A 24,725-nucleotide genomic window follows, 5' to 3' on the forward strand; every position below is an offset into this window, starting at 1 on the left:
GGCCCGTGCGTGGCCACGCCCCCTGTTTTGGGACAGCTGGCTAGCTAGCTTTAGCTTTCAAGATGTCCCCCAGCTGAAGAATGAGAAAGAGAGTTACAGACCGACCGCCGCGTCCTCGATGAGTCCGCCGAGGTAAACCCCAGCGCGCTCCGTTTTAAACGGTACACACGCCGCACGGCTGTACCGACGGTCGTAATTTGACGGGTATCAGTTTTAAGTGGGAGAAAACTGTCATTTTCTCCTCACACTCGGATCCCCTGAGCGGCCGGCGCTGGTCGCCCTGGCCCGGGGAGACGCGCTGGGCCGCGGGCGCCGCGTCGGTGGGTTTACCCGTCGTGTGTGTGTGTGTGTGTTTATCCGCCATCTAGAACCGAGTCAACGTAAATAACTAATAACTGAACGGAGGCTGAGGGGAAGGGCGCGAGCGCGCGCGCGCGCGCGGCCGTTAGCATTGGGCTAGCAGGTAGCATGCTAAGCTAGGAGGCTGAGTGGACGACGCTAGCTTAGCTTAGCTTAGCTTAGCTTAGTTTAGCTAGCCGTGCTAGCGGATCTGGGTCAACCGCGTCAATTCACGTCGGAAAATGCGAAGAACGTCGGAAAAAACAACCCCAGTGTCGCCGTTGCGGAGAGGGGAAGTGAACGCAGGCCGACCAGGACCCGCTGTCAGCGGGTAATGGTGCAGCCCAGCCCGGCCAGACTCCCCTCGGTGTGGCGGTGTGTGCTAGCGGGCTAGCCCGGGCTAACGGGGGAAGTTTCCTCCTAGCAGTGATCACAACAGACCAACACCGCGGATCTTGTGTGTGCTTTATTTGTGGTTTATTGTTGGGGGTGATGTGGAGATTACGGTGCAGGTGGTGAGACTTGGTGCACTAGTCAAACATGTGTTTACCCAGCTGATCAGTCAGGACTGGGTTCTGCCAGCTGCTAAAGTCGTTTTGGAGTTCGTATGTTCTCGTTGTCTGCTCATTATTATTCAAAATGCAAACTCAACAACCCTAAAGCTTTATTTTCCCTTTATTTTCACTGTGCAGGATATACACAACCAACAAAGCTGCTTTTTGTGTACTTCTTATTTGCTTAAAATGTTTTCATTTTACTTAAATGTTAATATGATATTAAAATTGATCATCCACAGGAGGAGAGTGTGTTTTTGTCTTGAGAAAGACTTGAACAAATTCCTCTGAAGATGAGTAAGAAACCCCCGAACCGGCCAGGAATCACGTTTGAGGTGGGAGCAAGAGTGGAAGCCCAGGACTACTTACAAAAATGGTACAGATATTAAAACACCTTTATTACCATTGATGAACGTGTGATGTACTTGTACATGAACGTGTGATGTACTTGTACATGAACGTGTGATGTACTTGTACATGAACGTGTGATGTACTTGTACATTGATGAACGTGTGATGTACTTGTACATGAACGTGTGATGTACTTGTACATTGATGAACGTGTGATGTACTTTTACATGAACGTGTGATGTACTTGTACATGAACGTGTGATGTACTTGTACATGAACGTGTGATGTACTTGTACATGAACGTGTGATGTACTTGTACATGAACGTGTGATGTACATGTACATTGATGAACGTGTGATGTACTTGTACATTGATGAACGTGTGATGTACATTGACCTTTTCTGTTTTGTTTTTTTTTAATCTTTAATACTCAAGGTATCCTTCACGGATCGAGAAGATTGACTATGATGAAGGGAAGATGCTTGTCCATTTTGACCGATGGAGCCATCGATATGATGAATGGATAGTGTGGGACAGCAGTAGACTGCGTCCTCTGGAGAGGCCAACACTTCGTAAAGAGGGACTCAAAGAAGAGGAAGAGGTGTCTGTGTGTCTTTATGCAGTAAAACATTTGTACATGTTAGTATATTCACACCATATGACAGAAGTTCACAGAGTAAAGTGTGTAAGATAGCTTTTAGAAAATATAAGATGAAGAGAATCCATGTGCTTCCTCTTAGTTAAGACATGAATTTGGCTATATGACTTGCAAATATATTCTAGTGAAAGCTTGCAGACATATTGGGACAATTTAGAATTTTGTAGCTATTACAATAGGAACCTTCATTCACAGTAAACTTTGCTATATAGACTTTTTCCATTAGTCTCATTAAAGATATGTTAATGAGGTTGGTAATTGAACCATTGTTTGCATTAACTATATGTTAATGAGGTTGTTAATTGAACCATTGTTTGTTTGTTTTTTGCTAACACTTTAACCAGGAGAGACTCTGTGAGATGAGAGCATCTCGCCTCCGTGAGCTTCCTGGATGTACAGAGAGCACAGAGGACCAAACAGACCTGCCACAGCAGAGACAAGTACGTACATCAGCCAACCATCCACCCGTATACGGATCTCTCTAGTAGCTCCAACCATCCACCCGTATACGGATCTCTAGTAGCTCCAACCATCCACCCGTAGACGGATCTCTAGTAGCTCCAACCATCCACCCGTATACGGATCTCTAGTAGCTCCAACCATCCACCCGTATACGGATCTCTAGTGCCTGCTTGTCTCATCACTGTTTGGGTTTTTCCTCCATCAGCTACTGTAACCTTGCCAAAAACCTTTAGGTTCATCATAAGTTCTCATGTATTTCTGAAGAATATACACACGAACGCTTGTGCAGCTTATATTTTAGGAGTAAATAATTCCATATGATTTTGAGTGCTGCATTGTGCAGAAGACAAACAGTCAAAAACTGATTATGAATGTATGACCACTGGCTGTTATGAACACTCACAGAGTTGGTATAGAATAAGGTGACCATGTCCTATAATAATAATAACATGCTGTTCTGACTTTTACAGCACATTCCATTCCTACCTAACATTTTTGAGAATTTGCAGCTTAAAACTTGTGCTGTATAATTCTTCATGAATGTTCATCACCAGCAGTAGGTAATGAAGCTGAAATGAAGATGTTTGTCCAGGAAGGTGTTTTCAGTTAAGTGATCGTCTTTACCTTCTTCTCAAATAGGAACTGAAGGATGGTGAGGAAGTTCTTGCTCGGTGGACAGATTGCCGCTACTACCCTGCCAAGATAGAAAGTTTCAATAAAGAGGGCAAGTATCATGTCAACGTCTCTTATTAACTGTGTCATCTAAATAAGGGTAATTATGGAAATTGTGCATGAATAATCGTACCACTATGTTTGAACGTAAGAAGAAATGTGTGTTCATGCACAGGAACCTACACTGTCCAGTTTTATGATGGAGTCGTTCGTTGTGTTAAAAGAATCCACATCAAATCCATGCCAGAGGACGCCAAAGGACAAGTAAGTTTATCCATAATCCTTTGAAGCTTATCTACGCTGCAGAAATCATTCCTTCATCTTACAATGGTGTTTTTACTTCATTCAGGATGACATTATGCTGATAAATATCCATATTGTTTAAGTCCTGTAAATCATGCACTATAATGTAAATTTTAAACTCTTTATTCTCTGATCCCCATTACACTGTCAGACCACATGTAGTTAAAATGCATGTGATAGATTTACTCTTTAAAAAATAATAACTCTGAATTGGAAACCTTAGATTAATCTCTCATCTGTTCTTGTTTCCCAGAAGGTATAATCCCTCAGATCATGTGATGGCTCAAGCAGACAGACCAGGCAGCATAGGATTGCTAGTGACTTCTTTATTCCAGACAGCTGAGGGACACCAGATCCTTGTTCTCATCTGTTGCATTTTTTCTAAACCTGAAGAATTAGTTATGGCAAAATTTAGTTCGTATTTGTGGTACAGCAGTGATTGAATGCATGGTAGCTTTACTCACCTCTTAAGTATGTTTTACTCAATCAGCATTATTCTTTAGCCGCACAAGTTGTTGCATTCACCCAATTATGAGCTAAAGAATTATGCTCACTCCTTTACCATGTATAGGTATAACTTTTAATTGGGGGCAGCAGGCAAGCTATTGGACTAGTAACCACAAGGTTGTTTGTTCAAACCCACATTGTCAAGTTCCTGTTGGTCTCCTGAGCAAGACCCTTAACTTTAAAAGCTTAAATTGTACTTGGTCACCGCTGTAAGCGGCTTTGGATAAAAACATCTGCTAAACGTTGATTGTTGCTCTGCAGTAGCTGTGGCAGTGACCAGTAGACTGTTGTGTTTGCTGAAGCAGGACTGGATTGCCCTTGTGAAGGCAGCCACGGCAGCTGCCAGGACTAAAGGAGGGTGTAGGCCTCGCACCAGTGCCAACAGCAACAAGGACAGAGAGGACCGACCAGAGCAAAGGGCCCATGACCTCGAGGAAAAGGAAGAGGAGGAGGACTCGGACAGGCTCGGTAGTCTGAGCTCCAGTATCTACTGAAACCCCAGAGACATGCAGATTCACTTCTGTCTCATTACTCATACACATTCAGCTGCCTCCCTTGTTATTAGAAGGACACAATTGATGTGCTTTTAACAGTGTTTAATTGATTAATATGGGTTTCTGACCACATTACTGGAATTTATTTTTTCTGGCAGTCATCACTGACCCTGATGTGTAAAGCCCCACACAACTGTGAGATCCACAAACATGTATTTATCATGTCAGTGCTAATGTGTTGAGAATGGTACACAAACCAAATGTGTGTTTCCCAGTGGTTCTGTGGGCAGTAAATGAAGGTAGCTGGGTTAAGGCTTAGGTACTAGGGGTTAGGGACTAGGGGTTAGGGACTAGGGGTTAGGGCATGTCAACACTAAACCTGTTTGTTTCTATATGGAGAATGCCCTTCAGCTGGTGATACAACACTGAAGATGTTTTTTGACTAGTGTGTAATGTTAACGCTATGGGGGCTGTACATGTATCTACAGATATGGCCAGTCTGATCCAGTCGTCTGACATCATGAGATCTGTGGTATCATCTTTCTTTTCTTTTGCCCCGTTTAAGCCTCGTCCGATGAGGAAGACTGTAAGCCGTCTCCCGACGACCTGGAGATGCCTAAAGTGAAAAGGAGACGGAGCAGAGCAGGTAGTTTCTGCAGTGTGAAGAGAGCTCGCCTCAATAAAGTGGCAGGTAAAGTGGCAGGAGGCTTTTCTAACAATATCACAGTGCAGTTGTATTAGGATGATACTGTCCTCTAATGTATCACTCTTCAGTTGTATTGTACTCTGTACTGGTCATATAAGCCGTGTCTTTTCCATGGTGTAGGATGTCCCAAAACAGAGAGTGACTGCACAGAAGACCCTGTGGCTTCACAACCGGCACAGGTGTGATGTACAGACAATTTGGCCTTTATTTTGGCCTTTATTCTTTTTTCTCTTACGGTATCAGCCATGTGGCAGCATTAGATCCCTGTGTGTGATTCGAGTTTCTTTCAATCTGCGCCAGACGTCCTCACAGAGAGGTCAGGCAGCTGCAGGCGGCCCAGCGGAGCAGGGACCGGCGGCCGCTGCCCAGAGGCCCCCCGCACCCCCCCTGCCCAGCGCCTCCCCGGGACCTTCTCGAGTCACCAGGAGACTGAAGCATGATTCAGGAGAGTCCTCCGTCAGCAGCCAGAGCACAGGCACCACAGCAGAGACCAACCCCTCCCCCTGCTCCGCCCACTGCTCCGCCCACACGCTCTCGGACACGCACGCAGGTCGCTGACCGCTGACTCCTTCTTATTCACGATGGCTTAATTCTTTACCACACTGACCAGAAATGATGCCGTGAAAAGCGCTAGTGGACCACTTCCACGAATACAACAGCAAAACACAATGGTCAATGTGTCAGTTATTTACATTTTCACTGATAATATACACACAAACTCTAATAATTCTAGTTACAAGCAACACAAGCCATACTCCATTTGAGTATTTATACTGGAAATAACACTCAGGATAATGATTTTAGCCCCATCAGTTGCATGCATGCACTTTTGTCAATTAAATTTGATTCTTTTTATCAAAGACCTCAGGATGAGTGCCTGTACATTATTGATAATTAATTGTACGTCCCTTTGTGTGACTGTACATTATTGATAATTAATTGTACGTCCCTTTGTGTGACTGTACGTTATTGATAATTAATTGTACGTCCCTTTGTGTGACTGTACCTTACCAGTAATTAATTGTACGTCACTTTGTGTGACTGTACCTTATCAGTAATTAATTGTACGTCCCTTTGTGTGACTGTACCCTACCAGTAATTAATTGTACGTCCCTTTGTGTGACTGTACGCTACCAGTAATTAATTGTACGTCCCTTTGTGTGACTGCAGCCCCTCCGAGCTCTCCTCACAGACGGAGAAGGGCTCAGCGCCTAGCAACTACGTTTGACCCGTACTGTCCCCCGTCACCACACAGTCAGGATCCGAGCCCGGCCCATGCAGACGGCACACAGAGAGCAGGTAAGAGAGGGCGTGGCACGCCGACGAGCTCGGGCCGTTTTACTGGAGCACCACCCAGATTATCAACCAGAGTCACAGCTTCTGGAGATTGAGATTAGTTGGATGAGATGGTCTGGTGGAGTGTTCTGCCCACAGTAAACCCTGTTAAATGACTGTTTGACAAATCGGCACATTTCTGAAGAGCAGGTCTTAAATATGAAACCCAAACATAAACGTTGCTGTAGTAAAGCCCAATATCTGTCTGACACAATCAGGTTGAATAACATTAATGAAGTAATGTTAACTGATTTGTCATTTTGTTTGGACTGTTAAATGATTTGACTCTTCATATTTAATATGCTAGCCACGTTTATGAAATTCCTGTAAAGTTTTCTTCTTTTGGTATGAGTTAAAAGTTTATTAAATGTTCTTATAAGTATTAGGATAAGTATTATTAAATTAATTTATATGTGCTGAAATGGTATCTGTATTCATTTAGGCAAGCACACATCTCAGAAGGCTGTTTTTATTATTATTATTATTATCAGAAGGCTGTTATTATTATTATTATCAGAAGGCTGTTATTATTATTATTATTATTATTATTATCAGAAGGCTGTTATTCGTATCGACATTATTAGTTTATAATTATGTACTGTTGCGTGTCTGTAGGCTGCTTTTGGAGGACTAGCATACTTGCCATTTTAATTTAATGATATGAGGTACATGTAGCCTAAATGCTTATTGGCGTTAGTGTTCCTGGTAAATAATGTGGTTTCCCACATGACAGGCAGCACTGCACAAGGTCCATAGTCTGGAGGCTCTGCTGAATCAGGCCATTTTCACTTAAACTTTGTGCCTGTTTGAGCTTACAGGACAGGAGGAAGGATAGTGTGATGTTGAAATGTGTCATAAAAAATGAGAACACAGCAGTTTTACAGAGCAATTTAGGACTTGACTTGAATTTGAAGAGCTTTGGATGCAGTTTAGATCAGTAAGACACAATAATTCTTCGATACTCCTCATGTTCGATACTCCTTCGATACTCCTCATACAGGTCATCGTGGTCATGGCTTGATGCTTATTTCTTTTTCTCATTTGTCCTCTTCAGATGATGACGGTAGCTGTGTGGTGAAGGCTGAACTTCCTTTAAATAAGCCAATCACAGGAGCTTCTCCCACACACATTTCCACTCCTGCTTCTGGGGCTGCTCAGACCCCAGTGACTGACAAGGACAAGCTGACTGACACAGTGCTGATCAATCACACGACGGTGATGGAAAACCCATCACCTGTTGTAACAGGTGGGGCTGTCTTACTCGCTTTCAGTGTAGAGGTGATGTGAGATTAATAAAGTTCATAATGAATAATAAATGTACTCTTTCTGCTTGACACAGTTTTTTCACTTCTAGCATTACTTCAGACCTCGGACGTTTTGTAATTCTACAGTTACACTTTCACTGTAATGCGTCTGCCTCTCGGTGGCTGTCCCCCTCTACGTGTCCCTTCATGTCTGTCTCCATCTCTCTCTCACTCTGTCTCCTGCTCTTGTAGGTCCAGCTCTAAAGACAGTCTCCCGCACCCCTAAAGCCAACAAGCATACCAGGGAGCCCAGTATGTACCTGCTCTATGCTTATGATACTGGAATATAGACCTTTAAAATTTGGCAACACTTAGTACTGCACGGCTGATCGGCCATGAGCCTTGTGAAACGCTATTGCTTAAATAGGTGAAAAATAACTCAAATGGTCGTCCGTGCTCTCTTTTCTTTTGCCAGTTATGAATACCAAGAGATCTGATGACCCGACGTCTCTCAATGAGCCTCTGGTTGATCTGGACCACAACAAGTTCAAGTGTCAAGTCCCTGGTTGTCCTAAAGCCTTCCGCAAAGCCAAGATGCTGGACTACCACCTGAAGTACTACCACAATACTGAGAAGGAGGTGGACAGTGAGGCGTGTTCGCCTGAGAGAGGAGGTCGCTCCAGGGCCACGTCAGCCTCAGTACCCACCAGCACCCCGCTGGAGGTTCCAGACGCCAAGCGACGCAGGACAGTGTCCACCTCCTCCTGTACGTGCTCCTGGTGGGGACGTCACGTGGGTTCTTAAAGCAGCCGCACACTGAACCTGGCTTGCATGTGGTGTGATTTGTCATTCGTGGTCACAGTAACAGAGTTCAAGATGCAGTGAGCTCTGCTAGCCTGCCATCCAGATTCATGATGCCTTTTGCATGTATATATTCATATATTTTGCGTGCAGATGTATACCTGTCATAATACGTTGTTATGAAATGTGAATGCATGTTGAAATATGAGTGGCACTAACCGTGTGAATGATAACTGCGCTGCCCAGTGTGTTTTAACTCGTGTTTGTCCCTTTACAGCTCTGTCTCCACCAGGACACCTGTTGCAGCTGGACTGTCTTGGCTCCTGCCTGAAACCTTCAAAGTTCTGTAAGAAGAAACACTCTTCTGCCTCCGTCAGCTCGGACAGCACTGAGGTCTCGCTGCCTCCTCTAGCCAGGGAGAAGACCTTTGAGAACGTTCATGACAAGATCCTCAAGAAGGTCATGGAGAAGGACAAACACCTGGATACAGGTGCACTAGCCACCATCACGAGGCTTTTGGAAGCGAAACATTTCAATCTGATTTCCTCCTAATATCTTAGAATTTTGTTTTGAGTGATATCGAACTTTATTCTACATGTGAAATTGATAATTTTTTTTCCAGGACTGTGTGTAAAGACGGAGAGGAAATTAAAATTGGAAGATAAAGGCCAGCTCACTGGTACACTTGTTTTTGTCTGTGTTTTCCAGAGTTTATGGTATTGCAAAATATGCTGGTTTCTTGAAATATGTCTCAACATTTTCTGTGCTTGCCAGGGAAAAAGAGAGATAAAGAACGCAAAGACAGAAAAGAGAAGGACCCTTTCAAAACAAAACAGAAGAAGAAGAAGAAGAAAAAGAAGAAGAACAAACAGCACTGTAAGAGATTCAGTGTTGGGACTGTGGTTTTGTCCAAGAGATGTTCAGTGTTGGGACTGTGGTTTTGTGTAAGAGATTCAGTGTTGGGACTGTGGTTTTGTGTAAGAGATTCAGTGTTGGGACTGTGGTTTTGTGTAAGAGATTCAGTGTTGGGACTGTGGTTTTGTGTAAGAGATTCAGTGATTCAGTGTTGGGACTGTGGTTTTGTGTAAGAGATTCAGTGTTGGGACTGTGGTTTTGTGTATGAGATTCTCAGTGTTGGGACTGTGGTTTTGTGTAAGAGATTCTCAGTGTTGGGACTGTGGTTTTGTGTAAGAGATTCTCAGTGTTGGGACTGTGGTTTTGTCTAAGAGATTCTCAGTGTTGGGACTGTGGTTTTGTCTAAGAGATTCTCAGTGTTGGGACTGTGGTTTTGTCTAAGAGATTCTCAGTGTGGTGACTGTGGTTTTGTCTAAGAGATTCTCAGTGTTGGGACTGTGGTTTTGTGTAAGAGATTCTCAGTGTTGGGACTGTGGTTTTGTCTAAGAGATTCTCAGTGTGGTGACTGTGGTTTTGTCTAATAGATTCTCAGTGTTGGGACTGTGGTTTTGTCTAATAGATTCTCAGTGTGGTGACTGTGGTTTTGTCTAATAGATTCTCAGTGTGGTGACTGTGGTTTTGTCTAAGAGATTCTCAGTGTGGTGACTCTGGTTTTGTCTAAGAGATTCTCAGTGTGGTGACTGGTTTTGTCTAAGAGATTCTCAGTGTGGTGACTGTGGTTTTGTGTAAGAGATGTTCAGTGTTGGGACTGTGGTTTTGTGTAAGAGATGTTCAGTGTTGGGACTGTGGTTTTGTGTAAGAGATTCTCAGTGTGGTGACTGTGGTTTTGTCTAATAGATTCTCAGTGTGGTGACTGTGGTTTTGTGTAAGAGATTCTCAGTGTGGTGACTGGTGATTTGTAAGAGTGTTGGAAGCTCCTTTTGGATCATAAGACTCTTTGTATCAAAGCAGTTTAGGCTGTTAAGCTGCTACAGTGAGAAGAACTAAAGCCTGTGCCATGTCATTAACGGGTTTGGAGCTCATAGTGTCAGTAAGCACCAGGAGGAGGATCACACCTACTTCTCTGCTGGGCCTTGATGATGGTTCATCTGTTTCACTCAGGTTACTCTGAAATGGAGGAGGTGTCGTTGTCCTATTTGGAGAGATCACCGTATGCTCTTCATCGCTCTTCCTCCAGCTCCTTCTCTAAACACTCCGCCTTCCAGTACCCTCGTGCCATACTCTCTGTCGACCTCACTGGGGAGAGTAAGTATTTACAACACCTCTTTGCAGCCTGTGTTCATAAAATCTCTTTGAGGTGGGGAAGGATTTTTTTTCTTATTTAGCTGTTGAAAGTAAAATGGAAAACCATTCAGTGTGTTACAAACATTTTAATTGAGATGTGTTAGTTACTTTAATGTCTGCGGATGTCTTGCCAGACCTGTCGGACGTAGACTTCCTGGAGGACTCTACCACTGAGTCTCTGCTGTTCAGTGGGGACGAATACAACCAGGACCTAGACTCACTCACCATGGAGGACTTCCAGGACGAAGAGGAAGACTCTACCAATGAGATCGTCCGCTGCATTTGTGAGATGGATGAAGAGAATGGCTTCATGATTCAGGTGGGAGATGTTAGAGGCCCATTAGCACAGGGGAGGGTTTGGCAAACACTGGTGAGGGTTTGGCAAATTCAGGGGAGGGTTTGGTAAATGACTGATGATATTTCCAGGGACCAGGAACAACTTCAAATGTCTTTTTTTTTCATTCACATCGGCGTAATAAGAAGTGATAAACTGCCATGAGTGGTTTAGGATATTAACTGACTGCACATCATGCAACTAATGTCTGGATAACATTTGTTAGCGTTCAGCTGTAGAAGCACAATGTGATCTTACATGCGTTCTTCTTGGTTTTAATTGCCAAATCAGTTTTGAACAACACTGTGTTAATTGTATTGTTAAGTGTAATGCAGTTTGGTGCGAGGTCCTTGTGAAAGCTGTTTTGCACACGAAGGCTGCAGTTTGTGAGCCGTGTCGTCGTTTCTCTCTGTAGTGTGAGGAGTGTATGTGCTGGCAGCACAGTGTGTGTATGGGTCTGCTGGAGGACAGCATCCCTGAACAGTACATCTGCTACATCTGCAGAGACCCACCAGGTACGCAGACCTTCCACACACTCAACCCAAATGGTTTGGTCTGCTTACTCATCATCATCTTAATTTAAATACAGAATATTTCCTTCATGGATGTTTATGCTTTAAAAGTTGATGCTTGCTATACGTTTCCGTAATTCCATTGATGGTGATTTACGGGTGTGTATGTTTGTCTTAGGGCAGAGGTGTGGTGCCAGGTATCGTCACGATAAGGACTGGCTGTATAAAGGCCATATGTATGGATTATCCTTCCTGACGGAGAACTACTCGCATCAGAACGCCAAGAAGATCGTCTCTACTCATCAGTTATTGGCCGACGTTTATAGCGTTAAGAAAGTGCTTCATGGCCTGCAGCTCAAGATGGATATCTTACAGTACGCACTTTCTGTCTGTGTATCTGTGAGTGGGTGTACGGGGGGGGTACAGAGAACAACACAGAGTAGCTGGAACTGTATCGCAAATGTATGAAGATATAAATGTGAACTTTATTTGGATACACGAGTTCTGTGTGTTTTGCTAGTATTTGCTTCTTTGCCCTCAGGCTAGTGTCTGGTTTTCTTATATTTGATCATATATGCAAGCAAGACCTTTTATCATATTTCTTATTCCTAAGGAACAAACATAATCCCAGTTTGCACTTGTGGGCCCGTTCCTGGGTGAACTCTGACGAGGACCAGCCCATGGGTGGAGTGCCAGACTGCGTCCTGTTCCAGGAGCGCCTCAGACAGAACTCCAACACTGAGACCTACATCACCAGTGAACACAGCTACCAGAAGCCTCCTGGCACGGGCCCCCAGCACACGCACGAGCAGGCGTCCCAGACGGCCTCTCTCACACACGAGCAGGCGTCCCAGACTGCTGCACTGCCATTCGCTTCAAAGGAGGAGGTGAATTAGTCTTTCTCACTCAAGATATCCAGATGATCATTTATTAATCCTAACCCCTCGTTTGAGTTTAAGACTGGTCCATAGTAGTGATCGTTTGAAAGTAGCCTGTTGTGGTTGGTTCATTCTGGGTAGCCTTTGGTTATTGCAGGGTGTAAGGCGTGATGGTGTGTGTGTCTGTGTGCAGGTGAGCAGTGCTATCTCACTGTCTAGCTGTGAGACTGACAGCAGCTCAGGACAGGTGGAGCAGGCCAGGAACTGCCTCCAGTGGCAGATGAACCTGCTCACACACATCGAGGACGTTCAGAACCAGCTGGCTGGCCGCATGGACCTCATTGAGAAAGAACTAGACGGTGAGATTCCAAACACTTTACGTAGAAATGGAGATCTGTGGTGTCTACACCTCAAATTCAGTTTTTCATCAGGAATAACATTGCCACCATCAATCCTTGCTAGTGATTTAAATGACAATAATAGCGTCTGATTAGCTGGACAAAGTGCTGCTAAAGTCCTAATAGTGTGGGATGTAACTTACATCACTGTCCAGCACACATTGAGAGAGGAGAGGCCACGCTGTCTGCACACGTAACGTCACCTTCCCAGCTTGTCCTGAAGCGCCACTATCTTTGTGTTTAAAGGCAACAAAAGCAACATCTTGTTTGCGTTGACACAACACTCGTGTTGACCCAGCACAGCGATCACTACATCACACTGTTGTGTGAGTGTGGAGAGCGTTGTGAAACCCCGTGTGTGTCCGTGTCCTCCTGATGCAGTGCTGGAGAGCTGGTTGGACTTCACCGGGGAGCTGGAGCCGCCGGAGCCCCTGGCCCGACTGCCTCAGCTGAAGTGCAGAATCAAGCAGCTGCTGACGGACCTGGGCAAGGTGCAGCAGATGAGTGCGCTGTGCTCTGTGTGAGCACGCCTGCAGGACGGAGGGGAGCGCACGCAGGTGTGGAGGTGTGGAGGTGTGGAGGTGTGCTCCCCAGCAGAGCCTAGCCTGCTGCGTCCCGCTGACGTCCCGCCGACGCCCCGTGTGGGGACGACCCCGGACGACACACGACCCGCCGGCGTTTGTCCTCCTGGCAGCAGTGGTAGAGTCTGAGGAGAAGGAGCTGTGCTCTGTAGACCTCTGGGACCTGGACACCTTCAGACACCTTCAGTTAGTCTTCATGAAGCATGTAGTAGACGTTCACAGTACTAAACTGTCCAGTTCAACACGAGTCACTTGCTCCATTTACAGTTAGAGAAACGTATATAACTGTTCAGTGTTCCCTGTCTAATCCTTAGTTTGAAATACTCATTAGTAATACCGTTGTAGTAAAGCACACAGTAAATGTGCTGTAACAAAATTCAAAATTTAGAGATGAAACAGCATTTTTACAGTTGGCTTGTGTCCCATTCATAAAAGAACATTCTAGATCTTAAACATTACTGAGACTGATGCAGAAATGTATCTGAGCAAAAAAAAAAAACATGTTGGTCTAATTTCTAAAACTCCCCTTGGTTATTATTTGGAACAAAATAAAATTTGAGGAATCCTTGCATGCCAGTAATGTTAGCACACACGCAATTAAAATGATCTGCAGTCATTTATGCACAAATATAAAAATGAATCATCTTCATGAAGTGAAGTGTCACTTTAAGGACTTCAAGCAGATGGGACGGATCTAGACTCTTGGGATCAGGTTTCTAGACACAGACGTCCTCAGTGGACATGTCCTTTACGTCTACAATAGGGCTTAATCTGTGTCCAGTAAATCAGCTTCTACAAAAACATGACGTTTATTTTCGGGAATAAAACGATTATATACAGTGATTATACGACAGTGTGTACGTGTATAACTGGGTAGTGTCGGCAGTACGTGCTTGAGCCTGTGTGTACTTCTGTAAGACAGGAGAAGGTACTAGAGAGATATCACAGTTCACTCTGTTTACGTGAGCAGCGCCCAAAGTATTTTTGAAATGGGGTGAATTTATAGTTCTCACTGTCAGGATGTGCAGTACATGGTGAAGGCGTGGTGACAAACAGACTCTTTTAACATTGACTTTCTACAGCTAGCTCAGGCAGCTAGTTCACAACAGGTGACTGCCTGTGTCATCACTTACCATTTTATTATATAATTTCTTACTATCAGTTTGCTATTATTGTGTCCTCATTGCAGTAAGGTAGCCAGAAGATGAATGTAAATGCATTTAACAAGCTGGTTAGTGCCGTTGTTGGGAGGGTAGAGTGTATATATTGTTTGTATGTACTGTAAAGAAGCGGACTGTGGAAAAGGCATAGTGGCACAATATATACTTGAACATGTTTGTTTATTAAACATTTCTATTAATCTGTATAAAAATGTTTAGGACTGAAGTTGATTTTGATGAGATACCAGCTGTACATGAGAGATTATTTAAAATCTTAATGCGATTAACTTTATGGACTTCAATAAAAGATATTCTGATTATTTATTGCAGTGTCTGTCTTTTAAATGAGGCCAAGTTTGTTCGAGTGGTAGTTTACCAATTACAGAATCGGGTAGGACTGTATTAATGCCAATGATGTAAACACAGAAAATCTGTTAGGGCTATATTGATGTTAATGATGTGCACACTTTAAAACAGTAAATTGGATAGTCTTAGTCATAGTTTCAATTGTTCTTTCATTATTTTCCGAGCTGATTTTGGACCTTTTCTTAATGAAATTGGTGTTTAAAATTTCATTGTCATCACTTCACCTGTGTATTTTTTTAATTGCATGGGGTGTTTTCCAGCAACCATAGTGAGATTTTGTTTTTGAACAGTAACAATAGTGTACAATATGTCTGGCCTTTGATGCATCATTCAAGGTTGAGAAGACTCACTGTCTACCCATAATGTTTCAAAAAATGCAAGTCACACTGAACAACAAAGCTCTTGTGATGAAGTGTCTACTGTCGTTAAACCACTCAGAGGTCCGAGCTTGGCTGCGTACTGTGTAGCAGTCTGGAATCTGAATGATCACTTGAGTTCTTTGTGCAACCTCGAGTGCTTCACGTTAAGACACCAGAGATTCTTCAAGTGCCATACAAGTGTGACTCTGCATATCTGTACAGCTTATAAGAATGTGCAGCTGCATTTGTTAGTGACTGTGTTCTTGGGCTGAATAGGGTACACAGGTACACAGGTAAGGTGAAGATGAACATTTTTTATGCATTTTTCTTGCTCCTCTTCAGCTACTGTATCACTCAAGCCAAGATATCAGGTACAACTCACCTTATTTCTAGTTTATATCAGTTACACACTGAAATCTATCCATTATTAAACTAAGTGGATGTTGGATGCAGTGTATGGGTCCTTGTCTTACTTTGCATGCGTTGGTTTGCTTTTGAATCTGGGCCCTGTTTCCCAGAAGCACTAGTGATTAGACCATGATAAATGTGATAAACGTTAAGTGTGATGTTCTTCCTTCCATATAATGATGATCCTTATGTCTTTAATCATTGTAAAGTGTAGTGATGGGGTGGGTTTTGTGAATTTCTCTACTAGAGTACCAGCTGGAATCAGACAGCCGGAGTCCATGTGAACAGCAGATAGATGCTGGAATATCTCAGCAAGACCACGTTCCTCAGTGCTCAGAGGACGGGCGCTACAGGTCTCTGAACTATCAGACGCCGTCATTTTGTAATCTCGTGGTCCTATCTCCACTTCTCCCATAATGCCCTTTACCCAGTGAAGCCAAAGCCATTCGGTGACCTGATGAATGTGTGTGTGTAGACATGTGCAGTGCAGTCGTGGTGGGGAGTGTTGGTGTGTGAACGCAGATGGAACAGAAGTTGATGGAAGCCGACAGAATGGATCCGTGGTGTATTGTGAGTGGCAGAAATGTTTAATTTATTCACAGATCATCCTAAACAATCTTCTACAACGCATTCTTCTATTTTTTCACGTGGAAATAAAGATTTCACGGGGTTCTTGGCCTTAGCTGTGCTCTCCCCTGCTACGTCCACATCACTGAACCTGTGCCACTGCTCGCAGGTCTGACGTCGTGTCAACTTCAGAGACAGGGGGCGCTGAAGAGCGGTGACGCTCTGCTCCCCCGCTGTTTGGACTCGGGGGAGTACCAGCCTGTCCAGTGTGATGGGACCCTGGCACAGTGCTGGTGCGTGGACCTGGACGGCATGGAGATATACGGCACACGGCAGAATGGAAAACCATCCGAGTGTGAGTGGAGATTATAGTCAGTAATCCCAGTGTGAGTGGAGATTATAGTCAGTAATCCCAGTGTGAGTGGAGATTATAGTCAGTAATCCCAGTGTGAGTGGAGATTATAGTCAGTAATCCAAGTGTGTGTGGAGATTATAGTCAGTAATCCCAGTGTGAGTGGAGATTATAGTCAGTAATCTGAGTGTGTGTGGAGATTCCAGTCAGTTATCCCAGTGTGAGTGGAGATTCCAGTCAGTTGTCCCAGTGTGAGTTGGGATTATAGTCAGAAATCTGAGTGTGTGTGGAGATTCCTGTCAGTTATCCCAGTGTGAGTGGGGATTATAGTCAGTAATCTGAGTGTGTGTGGAGATTCCTGTCAGTTATCCCAGTGTGAGTGGGGATTATAGTCAGTAATCTGAGTGTGTGTGGAGATTCCTGTCAGTTATCCCAGTGTGGGGATTTCAGTGGGGATTTCAGTAAGATTCCTTACTAAGAACAATAAATGAAGTTATGTATGAATGACATCTGCTTGGGGTTTATTGAACAGGTGTTGAACTGGTTGATGCTATTATTGACTTTGGTTTGTATGTATGAGTGGCTTCTGTTCGTTGGGTGATGTTGGCACCAGCTGGATGATATCGGTCGATATAAACTTACTGACTTTCTCAGCTTTTCAAATGTCAGTGACATGTCTCAGGTCCAGGTATTTGCAAGGTCAGGGAACGCCGGCTTCTCCATGGTGTTGGAGAGGCTTCTCCACCACAGTGCTCAGATGATGGCAGATTCCTACCTGTGCAGTGCAAGTTCATCAACACTACCAACATGATGGTCTTTGACCTCCTTCATGCCTTCAACAGGTGAGGACCCCTCTATGTGAGGACCCCTCTATGTTAACATCAGCACTCAGTGTAAGAGCACCTACATATCAGCTGGACTTAATTACATGATAGCTCCACTTTTCATGAAGCATTTAGAGGTGTGTTGCTCCCTTTCTTCTAAAAAGGAGATGCTGGATGTCTGAAGACACAATGAGACTTCAGATACGTCTCCACTAGGAAGCAGTAGAGATTCATATTAAAGTTCTTCCACAGAGCCTGAAGGTTCTGTGCTTTAACATTATACACCAGTTTCTGCTCTTTCCACTCTGAAAGCTGAATCTTCAGTGAAGGTGACACGTTTAGGGTGCTGGGTGTAGTGTTGCTTATGCTTTAGATTTATGGGCTACTGTTGTGATGACCTTTTCCTGCCTTTGAATCAAACCTTGATGGTAATCTAGAGAATTGTTTGCAGACGTATTGGAATTTTCTCTGTGCTTTTTTTCATTATTTCACACATTTTTTCTTCTTTTATTTTAGTCTTTTTTCCACACATTATCAGTCTATCAAAATAAAAAATACAATTACTGTAAAGGTTTGGTGGAGCTGAGGTTGCAAGCATGGAGTGCAGTTGAGATCACACAGGCCATGGGCTCATAATCAGAGAATGTAGCCAGAAGGTCAGTGGGGTTTAAGTTAAAGTTAGATGTGCGGTGAGGGCCGAGTTAACATCTGGATATTTCAGTTTTGCTGTGCAGCTCACAACATCCTTAATCCTGGGCAAATGGCTGGAGATTTAAGACCAGCCTTTCTGCTCTCTCTGATCTCTTCGCTAGTCTACCTTGTCCATGTCTTTTGTGTTTTTAATCTTCACGTTTGATTGTTTTGAGATCCAATGTGCTTGTATGCCTCAGATTTCCAGAGGCGTTCCAGACGTTCAGTGGTTTCAGAGAGGTTTTCCCCGAACTGTCCAGCTATTGTTACTGCGCAGACTCCCGAGGCAGAGAGCTACACAGCACTGGTGAGGACAGAATAGACTCACGACTGGTGTGACACCGACACAAGAATGCTGGACACTGCACATGTCACTACAGTCAAATACAGTATGTTGCTCCTCACGTTTGCCATTAGAAGCAGATCTAGATTACTGCACTGTCCAGACATCTCCCCCTCTCTGACCACGCTTACACATTTAGACTGTGAGGAACAAGTGTTGGTCCACAGTCTGAAGTGTTGGTCCACAGTCTGAAGTGTTGGTCCACAGTCTGAAGTGTTGGTCCACAGTCTGAAGTGTTGGTCCACAGTCTGAAGTGTTGGTCCACAGTCTGAAGGTTCTCTGTGCAGGACTGGAGCTGCTGCTGGATGAAGTGTATGATACAGCGTTCTCCAGCCTGGGTGCTGCTCACTCCTTCTCCCAGTCCAACATGTACCGCGTTCTACAGAGGCGCTACCTCGCTGTCCAGCTGGCCCTGAGTGGGCGATTTAGATGTGCGTTTGTCGTCTCCACCTGTTAATCACTCACTCAATGCATCAAAAAATCACGATCAGAAAGATGGGGGTTCATAACAGGGATTTTGTAATGTGTAGTGTTTGAAGATTATGGAGGAACACACTTAATTTACCAGCATCACAGTCGTTCTTGCATCAAAAGGATTTTCACAGACACAGATGCTTACAGATGTTTGTGATGTAACAGGTCCAAGTCCTTGTGAGTCGGAGCGATCTGCTGCCTCCCAGGCAGGTAACGTGTTTGTGCCCGCGTGTGATGCCCGGGGGGAGTACATGCCAACCCAGTGCCAGGCTGACGGGCAGTGTTGGTGCGTGGACTCATCTGGCAGAGAGACCTTTGGGAGTCGTCGGTATGGAGCGCCAGACTGCCGTGAGTTGGACATAAAACAGTGTCCCCTGGCTTTGAGCTTGAGCTACGTAAGGGCTCGTTTGAATTGTAGGCAGCCAAATATGGGATTTGCCATCGACCGTTCATTCTCCACTCACTGTCTGGCGGTGTTTATTGGAAGACGTCCCTAACGTCAAACGTTGACATTGTAGTAGTGGTGGATGATATAAATTAATTGCTCAACACTGCAGTGGAGCAGTTTATCATGGTAGCAAACAAACGTCAACCAGCAATAACACGTTTGCTTTGTTAACAAAACCAAACAAAAATACAACTGATGCAAAATACCATTAATCATCCAAACAATGCTCAGATTATTAAATAATTATATAATCCCATGTATAGTGATGTCATTAAAGAGTCATGTAATATTTTGGCCAGCTAAAGTGTTGGTCTTCCAACACATTTGTCATGGAGTGCTACACGTCTAAACTAAGATGTTTGGATGCTTGTTTGTTTAGGAGCTGGAGTAGGAGATTGCCAGTCGAAGAGGAGGCAAGCTCTCTCGAAGCTTTTTTATGGTCCAGCTGGACACTTCAGCCAGAACGATGTCTTCTCAACATCTCAGGCCAGCACACAGAAGGACGTCTTTCCTCTTGCTTTATGCAGCCCAGAATTCCAAGAGCTCTTGGCCAAGTCTGGCCTCACCAGATCGTTGTCAGACGTGGACCATCCAGACGTTGGTGGAGTTGTGGCAGAACTTATTCAGGGACTGTTCCCAACTGGAGCTCTTGCTCTCAAAGCCCTCTCCCTCACCGTGAACCCAAAGAGACTCCAGGAGAACCTCTTTGGAGGCAAGTTCTTGAAGAATGCAGGCAATTTTAACTTCTCTGGTACTGTTGGTACTAGAGGCACATTAAATTTCAGTCAAATGTTCAGCCAGGTTGGCAGATCCCAGGTCAGCGTGGACTTTAAAGAGCTGGCCAAGATCTTTTCAAATGATTCTGTTGGACTGAATCTGGACCAGGAGATCTCAGATGTGTATGGCCGCACTGTGAACCTTAAACGCAACAGAGACTTAATCAAGGATATTGGCGCAATCTTGGAAAATAAACAATTCTTTACCTTGCTAAGGGTTGCTATCACCTTGCTGAAGACAGCAGATCACACCCAGCTGGGAGTGCTTCTCCAGACAGTGCTGCAGACGTTGCAGGCTTGCGATTCAGCTGTTTCCCCGCTCTACGTGCCCCAGTGCACTGAAGACGGACGATACCAAGATGTCCAGTGCCAAGGTCTTGAATGCTGGTGTGTTGACTCCGAAGGGCTGGAGGTTATGGGTTCTCGCTCCTCTGGGTCTAGACCAAGATGCCCGTCTCAGTGTGAGAAGGAGCGCATGATGGCCATAGCAGTCAAAGCGAGCAGGTCAGCAGGCTCGGAGGTCTTCATCCCGAAATGTGAGGACGATGGAGAATACGTGCCATTGCAGTGCCTTGGGAAGACCTGCTTCTGTGTAAGCCACTCTGGAGCCAGATACAACACACTGCTCTCTGGAGGTTCTCTACAGTGTGAGTACTCACTCTGAATGACAGCCATCAACATTCACTTGGAAGGCTGGTGTAACCATAGAGCATCTTGAACATCTAGACAGTATATTCAAAGTAACTTACAGAATGGCGTCTTGAACTGGCCTCTCCTAGACGTAGTGTTCACAGAAGGATGGTATTACCGTATTCTGAGACAGACAGGCAGCTATTTTCTCTTCACAGGGCTTTGATGTAAAAGGATATAATTATTACTTATGGAGATTAAACACTACTCTTACTTTTCCTAAGTGGGGAAACTGAAGGTATTAGCTAGGTACAACATCTGCTTAAATATATAACTGTTCTAAGTTATATGGATGTCAGGTTTACATTATATATATAATGTACTAAACTAAAGCTATTGGCATTAATAATAGCTTATTATGTGGTTGATTCCTTTCCAGGCCCAACTGACTGCCAGATTACTGCATCCCAGTATTTCCTGAACACGGTTCACTCTGTTCTGGCGTCTCCGTCTCCCCTGTCGCAGCTCTCTGACGTCTTCGTCCCCCGCTGCACGCAGGACGGTGGCTGGCACCACGTCCAGTGTGACGGTCCTCCTGAAACAGCCTTTGAGTTTTATGACGCATGGAGTCAGAGCAACGCTGAGGAGAAACAGTTGTCTGTTTTGGAACTCCTTGGAATTCTGCGAGAATATGCAAAAGATCCCAGAGCCATGGCGTCTTTCCGTGGCTTCCTGTCTGCCGTATTCCAGGCCAGACACCAGAAAGTATTCCCTGCTCTGGCTAAGTTTGAAACATTTTCAGAAGTTTCATCTGAAATCCTAGATGGGAATACTGAAGTCATATCCGGGCCATCTGTTTTCCTGAACCCCCTCTCCCTGTGGAGTCTGTTGAGAGGGGACTGCACGCAGTACCCAGGTCCGCTCTCAGACTTCAGCGCTCCTTTGGGTCACTTTAACCGGCGCCGGTGCTGGTGTGTCGACCAGAAAGGGAATATGGTGTCTGACTCCAAAGCAGCAGTCAACCAGGTCCCAAAATGTGAGCGAAACCGGTTTGTTTTCTGTCCTGTTGTATTTGTGTCTTTTTCCCTGCGGTGAACCACCAGCGCTCACATTATCATTGTCATGAGCGCCGCATGTCACAACCAGCCACTTCCTGAAGCCAGTCACATTTTCCCGTTGTTGTGTCTGTTCCTTAGGTCAGGGGCCATGTTCTCTGGTGCGTGGTCAGGTCGATACGTTCCTGGCGGAGGCAGAGACGCTGATCTCGCTCTCCAACGGCTCCCACGTGCCTGCGGGTTATAGCTTCCTCCTGGCCGGGAGCGCCGGGCTCCGGCCTGCCGAGCTGCAGCGGGACAGCGGTCCCGAACTCCCTCTGGCTCAGCTGCTGCAGGGCGGCGGGACCTCCAGCCTGCGCCTGGCTGCACACTCTAGTACGCCCTCCGCAGGCTCACACCTCCACCTTCCTCCATCACCTTCCTACATCACCCAGCACACCACCATATCTGTGTGGCCGCATTACGAATTATAGTTAGTAATGTAGTTTTACCGGGTATCGCCAAGATATCAAGACATCGTGTGTCAACACTGTTGTGATTGTCGTTAGTTGATGTCATGACTTTTCTTGAACTAGCTGTTTGTTAGCCTGGTACCAACAGGACATGTGATGGTGATCGCTATCAAGAGTGAAATAATGACATTAAGTAAGGCAACTGAATGCCGTATTCTTTCCTCCAGCCCTTCAGTTCTATTGGCAGAGCCGCCTAATGGCGCGTGAAGCAGACAGAGCCAGTCTGGTGTTGGGCTACCAGCCCTACCGCCCACAGTGTGACGCACACGGCCAGTGGTTGGCCAGTCAGTGTCATCCCAGCACAGGTGAGTGGACGCCTGCCGTCTCTAGCAGCTCTGCTAACACACTTATCTGCGCTCACCATTCTGCTGTCATTTATGAAGTATGAGTCCTTTTTGGGTTCTGGCTTTCATGTTCCTAACTGGAGGCCACTGTGGAAAATACTGGATTATAACCCAGGAAGCAATGACATTTCTCCACCTCTGCCAAACGAAAGGCTGAATCCAGCAAGATGGTGCTTGAAGTGCACGTTATACGTCCCTAGAAACCTCGTGTCAGACGAGGACATGAGTGTTTACTCTGAGACCTTGTGTCTCTCCCCTGCAGGACACTGCTGGTGTGTGGACGAAGACGGAGGATACGTGGCTCGGTCCCTCTCTGCTCGAACGGCTCAGCCCACACTGTGTAAACACATCTCAGTCTGATCTATCCATTTCTACTGCTGTGTTTTCGAGCTGCTGAGTTACAATAGTTTATAGACCAAGTCACTATTCCTCTGTTTCCTGTAAGACCCACTTCCAGGTTGCAGTGTGTTGTCGAATGGTTTAAACATGTGTTGTGACCGACACAAGTGTCACAAGAGTCTGACATGGACTTGTGTGTGTTTTGGGGACCAGTGTCACTAGAGTCTGACATGGACTTGTGTGTGTTTTGGGGACCAGTGTCTCTGGAGTCTGACATGGACTTGTGTGTGTTTTGGGGACCAGTGTCACTAGAGTCTGACATGGACTTGTGTGTGTTTTGGGGACCAGTGTCACTAGAGTCTGACATGGACTTGTGTGTGTTTTGGGGACCAGTGTCACTAGAGTCTGACATGGACTTGTGTGTGTTTTGGGGACCAGTGTTACTAGAGTCTGACATGGACTTGTGTGTGTTTTGGGGACCAGTGTCACTAGAGTCTGACATGGACTTGTGTGTGTTTTGGGGACCAGTGTCACTAGAGTCTGACATGGACTTGTGTGTGTTTTGGGGACCAGTGTCTCTGGAGTCTCACGTGGACTTGTGTGTGTTTTGGGGACCAGTGTCACTAGAGTCTGACATGGACTTGTGTGTGTTTTGGGGACCAGTGTCTCTGGAGTCTGACATGGACTTGTGTGTGTTTTGGGGACCAGTGTCACTAGAGTCTGACATGGACTTGTGTGTGTTTTGGGGACCAGTGTCACTAGAGTCTGACATGGACTTGTGTGTGTTTTGGGGACCAGTGTCACTGGAGTCTCACGTGGACTTGTGTGTGTTTTGGGGACCAGTGTCACTAGAGTCTGACATGGACTTGTGTGTGTTTTGGGGACCAGTGTCTCTGGAGTCTCACGTGGACTTGTGTGTGTTTTGGGGACCAGTGTCACTAGAGTCTGACATGGACTTGTGTGTGTTTTGGGGACCAGTGTCTCTGGAGTCTGACATGGACTTGTGTGTGTTTTGGGGACCAGTGTCACTAGAGTCTGACATGGACTTGTGTGTGTTTTGGGGACCAGTGTCTCTGGAGTCTCACGTGCTCCATGCAGACGTGCTAGTGACCCTCTTGTTGTTCTTGATGCAGTAAAACATTTTTTTTATTCCTTTGTAATTATGTTCAAATGACTTTTGTTTGAATTGGCTATGCGCTCATGTTTGTACATGTAATGCTGTGTTATAAACCTGTAATGACAACGGATTATTAATCATAATTTGTTGCTGTTTCTCAGGCCAAACCCCATGCCAGAGATCACAAACCCAATCCATTATTTCTGGCTGGAACAAGTCACTCTCCAACATGCAATTCTCCTATAGCCCATCTTGTGATGAGGCAAGTTTGATTTTTACCTGGATGGATGTTTTCTATTATAAACCTATACTTCAAATGTCAACATTGTATGTGCCTACGTATTTACGTGTGTGTGTGTGTGTGTGTGCAGGAAGGCGAGTTTTCTGTCCTGCAGAGGCATGGAGGAGTGTGTGTTAGTCCTGTTACAGGACAGATCATTCAGTTGGCCAAACTTAACCTCACAGGACACCTCGAATGTAAACGGTTCAGTTCTTCATCCACTCAGTAGTAGAACAAATGTGATTGTACAGAAACATGTATGAGTACGGTGTGTTTTCAAGTGTGAAAAGTTCCTCTTAAATATTCCTGTTAAATGAAATTTAATAGTTTTTGTCTTTTAAAACACCCATTGAA

General features: G+C 45.0%; 2 protein-coding genes across 5 annotated transcripts in view; both read left to right on the forward strand.

Moving 5' to 3' along the window:
• phf20l1 (PHD finger protein 20 like 1) lies at positions 1-13,881 on the forward strand. Of its 3 annotated transcripts, none has more exons than XM_076990542.1 (24): positions 1-132; positions 1,136-1,269; positions 1,679-1,844; positions 2,246-2,341; positions 3,003-3,087; positions 3,211-3,299; positions 4,148-4,313; positions 4,905-5,030; positions 5,166-5,224; positions 5,346-5,595; positions 6,216-6,344; positions 7,435-7,626; positions 7,877-7,936; positions 8,100-8,390; positions 8,703-8,915; positions 9,048-9,104; positions 9,200-9,301; positions 10,442-10,585; positions 10,759-10,943; positions 11,374-11,473; positions 11,649-11,844; positions 12,084-12,357; positions 12,542-12,707; positions 13,128-13,881. In XM_076990542.1, exons 2-24 carry the CDS (start codon positions 1,187-1,189, stop codon positions 13,268-13,270), a joined length of 3,372 nt encoding a protein of 1,123 aa, XP_076846657.1. In that variant the 5' UTR covers positions 1-132; positions 1,136-1,186; the 3' UTR covers positions 13,271-13,881. The 3 variants fall into 3 exon arrangements, with proteins under 3 accessions (XP_076846657.1, XP_076846659.1, XP_076846658.1); XM_076990544.1 differs by having other exon boundaries at positions 4,151-4,313; XM_076990543.1 differs by having other exon boundaries at positions 44-161.
• Positions 13,882-15,424: 1,543 nt separating this feature from the next.
• The window catches only part of tg (thyroglobulin), a 39,308-nt gene continuing 30,007 nt past the window's right edge, over positions 15,425-24,725 (forward strand). For both annotated transcript variants that reach the window (XM_076990531.1, XM_076990532.1), the window contains exons 1-15: positions 15,425-15,583; positions 15,868-15,973; positions 16,096-16,190; positions 16,357-16,542; positions 17,222-17,381; positions 18,254-18,360; positions 18,684-18,827; positions 19,036-19,218; positions 19,698-20,741; positions 21,164-21,760; positions 21,921-22,154; positions 22,459-22,596; positions 22,898-22,975; positions 24,253-24,357; positions 24,467-24,568. In XM_076990531.1, coding sequence (XP_076846646.1) covers positions 15,517-15,583; positions 15,868-15,973; positions 16,096-16,190; positions 16,357-16,542; positions 17,222-17,381; positions 18,254-18,360; positions 18,684-18,827; positions 19,036-19,218; positions 19,698-20,741; positions 21,164-21,760; positions 21,921-22,154; positions 22,459-22,596; positions 22,898-22,975; positions 24,253-24,357; positions 24,467-24,568 — 3,346 coding nt within the window. In that variant the 5' untranslated portion in view covers positions 15,425-15,516. The remainder of the gene's footprint in view (positions 15,584-15,867; positions 15,974-16,095; positions 16,191-16,356; positions 16,543-17,221; positions 17,382-18,253; positions 18,361-18,683; positions 18,828-19,035; positions 19,219-19,697; positions 20,742-21,163; positions 21,761-21,920; positions 22,155-22,458; positions 22,597-22,897; positions 22,976-24,252; positions 24,358-24,466; positions 24,569-24,725) is intronic.

The sequence above is a fragment of the Brachyhypopomus gauderio genome, unplaced genomic scaffold, assembly GCF_052324685.1.
Source record: "Brachyhypopomus gauderio isolate BG-103 unplaced genomic scaffold, BGAUD_0.2 sc76, whole genome shotgun sequence".
NCBI lineage: Eukaryota > Metazoa > Chordata > Actinopteri > Gymnotiformes > Hypopomidae > Brachyhypopomus > Brachyhypopomus gauderio.

Coding starts and splice junctions, on each gene's coding strand:
- phf20l1 (XM_076990542.1), top strand. CDS start 1,187: ATGAGTAAGAAACCCCCGAACCGGCCAGGAATCACGTTTGAGGTGGGA. Junction 6,345..7,434: donor AGACGGCACACAGAGAGCAG/GTAAGAGAGGGC, acceptor TGTCCTCTTCAG/ATGATGACGGTAGCTGTGTG. Junction 10,586..10,758: donor TGTCGACCTCACTGGGGAGA/GTAAGTATTTAC, acceptor ATGTCTTGCCAG/ACCTGTCGGACGTAGACTTC.